At 36.6% G+C, this 6,000-nt stretch overlaps 1 protein-coding gene across 2 annotated transcripts in view; it reads right to left on the bottom strand.

The window, feature by feature from the left end:
- Nucleotides 1–302: 302 nt before the first annotated feature.
- TXNL1 (thioredoxin like 1) overlaps nucleotides 303–6,000 on the bottom strand; it is a 38,184-nt gene continuing 32,486 nt past the window's right edge. The window contains exon 8 of one of the 2 annotated variants that reach the window (XM_066352682.1): nucleotides 303–530. In XM_066352682.1, coding sequence (XP_066208779.1) covers nucleotides 501–530 — 30 coding nt within the window. In that variant the 3' untranslated portion in view covers nucleotides 303–500. Of the gene's footprint in view, nucleotides 531–2,153; nucleotides 2,941–6,000 lie in introns of those variants that run through there. The other variant, XM_066352683.1, reaches the window with a different exon arrangement.

Here is a 6,000-nt window from a genome sequence, read left to right as displayed (position 1 = left end):
GTATTTTAGTTTGAGCAATTTCTGTAGCCCAGGCACCCAAACGTCGTTTCCTCACCACAGAGGCGTTCTTCCTCACATGAACATGGTTAGCTGTCCCAAGTCCCTGATCAGAACCACCTGCCCTGCACGTCTGCACGTGATGGCACACGTGCTCTGTAACTCCCTAAAACAGTGCTGCTCCTCTGGAGAAAGTCCGGCTTTAGCGCAATATGCTACCTGATACTGAAGTCTCTTCTAAAATCAAAAGTTGGCCAATTTTCAAATGAATGGAAAGAGAAAATACTTATTTAGAATGACAAAAATTAAGCTTGGCAAAAGTACTGACTTTTATTTACAACTGCATGTATCAAGATGACAACAGAAACACTAGCGAGAGCATCTGAACAAAAGCGATGATTGACTGGTAATGGCAATGAATGGGACGCTGAGTCTCAGGAGAACAAGCAGTTGTCAGGAGCTGGAGAGCCGACTGCGATGTGGTCGTCCAGTGTCTTTGGACCTTAGTGACTTTCTCCTTTTTTGCCAACTACCTAGAAAAACAAAAATAACTTGATATGTACAACTTGATTTAGAAATATGGGTTACTCTCAGAATAATGTTACAAAATATGTCAATCAGTAATCATCTCTACAAGCTGGTATTAATTTTTACCCCTGCCTTTTTGGGGCATGCAGTGGACTTTCCTTGTTCCAACTGTGACCCTCCTCCCTCACCTTCCAGCCTCAGGAAGTAAAAATAAACACATGCAGGCTATTTTTGGTTTCCCACACTGTTTTAAAAAAAAGTAATGCAATTTTTCAAAACAAGGTTGACAGTTTAGAGAAGTTAATAGATGATGCTATATGAGTGAAACATACTTGGCATACTATTTTTAGACAATTAGGAATCAAATGTTGAAAACAAAAAAATCTAGAATTAAAAGAGTATGCTAAACTTATGTCTTCATGTCCAAGATGACAGGTTTCTAGGTGTTTCTCCCAATATGCAGACATGTAATATGAACATTAAAAATGATTAATTTTTAAGACTATACTTCAGGGGTCATTTCTCTAGTTTGTTAAAAATGACTACTTTTGCCTAGTTTCTATTTTTAAGAAGCTCTGTTGCTATAAATATACTATAAAAAATGTAAAGAATAAATCTTATTTCTCTAAATGATTAGAAAAATTGTCCTGTAGAGGGTTTTTAAAGTGTCCTAGTTGCAATAAATGCAGAAGGATAAAAATATAAAGAATAAACTTGGTTTCTACCAACAAATTCTTCGTGGAAGGTTCTATTCTAATTGAATAATCTACTTCAAACCTAAAGCTTGTCATTAAATAATGTATTCTCTTAACAGAAACACCTCTAAAGAAATCTACTTGCAAGCTATTGAATATATATTTGTATACAAAAAAAAATTTCTATATACATTTGTAAATGTGAATTTCAAATTTTAAATTGATTCTGCTCTGATGGCAGTGTCTGAATCAAGCAAAACTTGAAAAGATCTTCATTACATGTCTGGTCTAAAAATAAAAAGTAAAACATGGCTAGGTCGATGTCTTTCTTGAGAGAAGATTATAAAGCCCCTCCCACGGAATACCCAATCACATAGTGCTAGAATTACTGTTGTCCACACCTCGAGTAAAATCTCTTTTACTGCTTTAAAAGAACTCTTTGACTCAAGGGAACCATGTGTTGGAAAGTCCAAAAAAGCCAGGAAGATGCTAAAGAGGCAGTCTCAGAAAAAGAGTACATGGATGAGTAAAAGAAATCCAGGTTTTAAGAGTCAAGAAAAGCCGTCTTAAAAAGGAAGGGGAGATGGAACCATCTGTGTCACAAATGAATTCAAGCAGGTAAACAATGAAAGCGTTATTCATCATTGTATCGCTTGGGAATACACAAAACGCAGAGCTATTAGATTAAGCAAAGGAAAACAAAAAGAATTAATATTAAAAATTAAGATTTTAGCAGATGTGATACAGAAGACACAAATCTGCATACTGTTTCACAGGTTGATAGTTCTCAACTTGCCAATGTGTATTCTCTGTAAAAAAGAAGAAATTTAACATTCCAATATGGATTTTCTCACCCCAAACACAAAAGCTCTTTTATTCATTTTTAAGTCTATATTAACACCTCAGACATACAAAAATCTAGGTACATCAAAATAAGGTGTCAAAAATATTTATTCAGTAAGAGTCCATTTTTTTTCTGTATTAATATTTTAAGCCTTCCTAACAATTAGTCCATCAAATCTTTCAAATGGGCTCGAGCTTGCCTGGGCAGGCAAACCACAGGACACCCCCACACTTAATGAGCACGATGACCTCTGGGCTACATTTCCAATGAAAAAAGAAAACCCGCACCAATCAACTGCAGCCCCACGAGTCTATTATACCAGTACGGATATAAAAGACCTTGATGAGACTTTATATTTGGTTTCCACAATGATTCTAGAGTTCCTTAAAAATAAAATTTAGACTTCAGACTGGATTAAAACATTATCCAACAACTAGTTTAATCTGAAACCATTTATAACAATGTAAATTTTATCACAATATTATTTCTTAAAAGGTAATACAAAATTAAATATGAAACAGGAAAGAAAAAAAAGTTGGGGGAGCAACACAGTCTGGTAATGAAATTAAAGCACTTAGTTGCAAGCCCAAAACAAAACCCAAAACGGAGTAAAAAGCCAGTGGAGAAACAGTGCCAGAACGAGATCTGAAGAAAGCGATGGTTGAGGAAACCTAGGGACAGTAAGGCTGGTCCAGATGACAGAAGCTGCAGAGGCCTCGCCCGCCCGACAGCGATGGGAACATGGGGAGGGTGAGAGCAGACAGGTGCAAGATGAGCAGAGAAGCAAGGGGAGTGGAGAGAGGGAAGGTCAATCTGAATATTACTTCATTTTTTAAAATCTTCTGGTTTTAGTTCATTTGAGTTGGATTAAAAAAGCTGAAAAATAAACAGACAGAAATGTTACCAAAATAGCTGATACGGTGAATGGCCAGTTTAGAAAAGTCTGTTTTTATTACAGTGACAGAAAATGTGCCCCACTTTTCACATGCACCTTGTTCCCTAAAAAGCAGAAGCCCCTTCAGTTTTGCTCATTTACATACTTATCTTTTATTACTTTTGTATTAAAATAAAGCAATCTATGTAAAGAGCATATTTTAGCAAAGAAAACATCTAATTCCAATTAAGATAGCGAGCGTGTCATGCTGCAACACAAAGAACCCATTTACAAAAGCAGATAGCCTACATGTGTATTACAATCTGTGCAGAATGCCTCAACAGCCAAAACCAGACCACTGGAAGGTGTGTTCTCGTCTACCATATCTGCAAAGTATAACTTTATGAAGTTGTAACAGCATGCAAGGTAGTCTAAGGTTTCCATCCGCACCAAGACTCAGTAGCACTACCTTAGCTTCTGCCATCTTAGTGACATAAGGAGGTCAATGACATTCTAAAACCAAAATTCTCTAGGAACAACTCACACAAACATAAAAATGTAAACTGAAAATGATAAATTATTCTATTTATCATTCGTTAAACCATCTTATAGAACTCTTTATGACACAGATACCAAACTTTTCTTCTTTGGTGATAAAATATGTAGCACATCTATTCTGAAATTTTAAATTTTAATTTCTATGTGTAACCCCTTGGAAATCAATCAGACTAATAAGGGAAAGAAGGGCGACACCTGACCCGTCCTGGAGTGAGTCTAGCACTGGCCACTCTGGTACCCAGGCTCCTTTACCCTCTGCCTTGCGTGCTCACTGCTGTCTTTCCTCCTCCACCCACTTCTACTGGTCAAGTTCAACTCAAGCCCTCTTTCTTCACAAAGTAGTCTCGTACCTCCCCAGTCACCGTTGTGAAGAAGAAAATAACACAGGGCTGGAAAGTACGAGAATACTCTGTGGAAGAAGAGAGCCTTGAACTAAGCTTTGATTCACTTGGTGAACTTTCCAGATATTCATGATTACCCTTTAAGAATTTAAGCGCACTACAGACAGGGATAATGACTGTACCGAGCACCATACTAAGACAACGAATACCACTCCACCTAGCTATCATTTCCTTCACTAGAATTCAAACTCAGTTTACTAGGCAACATACACAGACGAAACGGGCCAGTTTCAGCTAAACTAATACACTAATTTTATTGTCATTTTTCTACATTGAACTTGTTGAATAATATTAAAAAATGAAATTAGCTTACTTTTGAGAAATAACCCTATGACAAGCAGAACAAATCTCACATAGAAATTATTAAAAGTAAATGTAATATAATATTAATATACATAAGAAAGTCACTCAACCAATTAAAATGCATCAAACATTAAAAGCAAGGGACTAAGGAGCCCAGAACACCAAGAAGGGAGTCCATTCATTACAGGGTTAAATTATTTTCACAGCAGTTCTCAGTGTGGTCCAGGCTGGGGTTCCCCAAGAGCTTTCTGGGGAATCCTCAAGCTAAAAACTATTTCCATAGTAATGTTAAATTGTTATTTGCCTTTTTAACTCTCATTGTCTCAAAAGGGCACAATGAAGTTTTTGAGAGGCTACATAACTTGTGATAGCAAAACTGACAATGCAGAAGCAAGTATGAGAATGAGAGAATTCTGCAAAGTTAAACAGTAAGAATTTGTAAAAGTATAAAACAATGCTCTTCCTTTCACAGGTTGGTTTCTGTTTTGGAAAATATATACTTCAATTTAAAAACATTATTTGTGTTCATGTACAATGAGCTCACTATTGTAAATAAGTATTTTTTTAATTTGTTTTAATTCTTTTTTTATTTTTTTATTTTTTTAGGTGAGAGGAGGGGATATAGTGAGAAAGACTCCTGCGTGCACCCCGGCCAGGATCCACCCAGCAACCCCATCTGGGGCCAACGCTCAGACCAATCAAGCCACTGGCTATGGGAGTGGGAGTGGGAGAGAAGGGAAAGAGGGAGGGGTAGAGAAGGAGACGGTCGCTTCTGTGTGCTCTGACCGGGAATCGAACTTGGGACGTCCATAACGCCGGGTCAACGCTCTATCCATTGAGCAAGCTGGCCAGCCAAAGTGTTTTTTAATTTCTTAAATGGTAAATATTAGGTAAGTATAACTCACAGAAACAAAAGCTCTTATTGGTCTCATGAATATTTAATAGTATAAAGTGGCCCTGGATCCAAAGAGTTTGAAAACTACTGCTTGATAGTTAATGTTAAGGTAAAAACTATTTAGTTACATGAATACACAGCCAAATTATAAAACAAACACAAATACTCTCAGCAAGAAGACTCTAACACCTTTAATATCCTAAAGACAGTCCAAAAAAAGTAGTTTGATAGTCAAAAAAGAGAAAAACTAGTCTAGAAGGGGTGGGCTGGGGGATGTTAAAGACAAAGAGGTGGAGACAGACTCTCAGGTGGACAACTGTAATGCACATTAGGAAACCAACGAATGGCAGGCTGATAAAACTAGTGAGAAAGCAGTGGTTACTTAGAGAAAAAGTAGAAGTCCAATAGCATAAACTAGGTGAGAAACATGAATTGAAGGCTGCAGTAATGGTATAATAAACTACTAGGACTTAGAGCAATAGATCTTGTGGAGTATTAAGCTAAATCAAACTATGCAAGAGGCAGGGCAAGCTAAATGCACTGGCATTTAATTCAAACAGGCAAAATACAAAGCAAGCAGCCACAATGTCGTTGTTGCTCACACATTTTCCCAGAACAGCATATTTCATATCATAAAAATGTAGATGTTTAATCTCTGCTTCTTCTGACCTGTCATTATACATACATCAAACATTTAACATGATAGCTCTAAGTACACTACTGTTCCTACAGCTCCCAAAAGTTAATTAGACTGTGAGACAGGAAGATGATACTGATAAAATGACCAGTTAAAATATCTATAGTCAAGGCTGTCAATTTTATGAAAAGAACATACAATTTTATAAGGTCATCCACTGTTATGCAATTTTATGAACTTTTCTGTAATTGAATTAAAATTAGATCTG

Source organism: Saccopteryx leptura, chromosome 11, assembly GCF_036850995.1.
Source record: "Saccopteryx leptura isolate mSacLep1 chromosome 11, mSacLep1_pri_phased_curated, whole genome shotgun sequence".
Taxonomy (NCBI): domain Eukaryota; kingdom Metazoa; phylum Chordata; class Mammalia; order Chiroptera; family Emballonuridae; genus Saccopteryx; species Saccopteryx leptura.
Note: the sequence above shows the minus strand (reverse complement) of the source record. Positions and strands in the feature narration are given on the sequence as shown.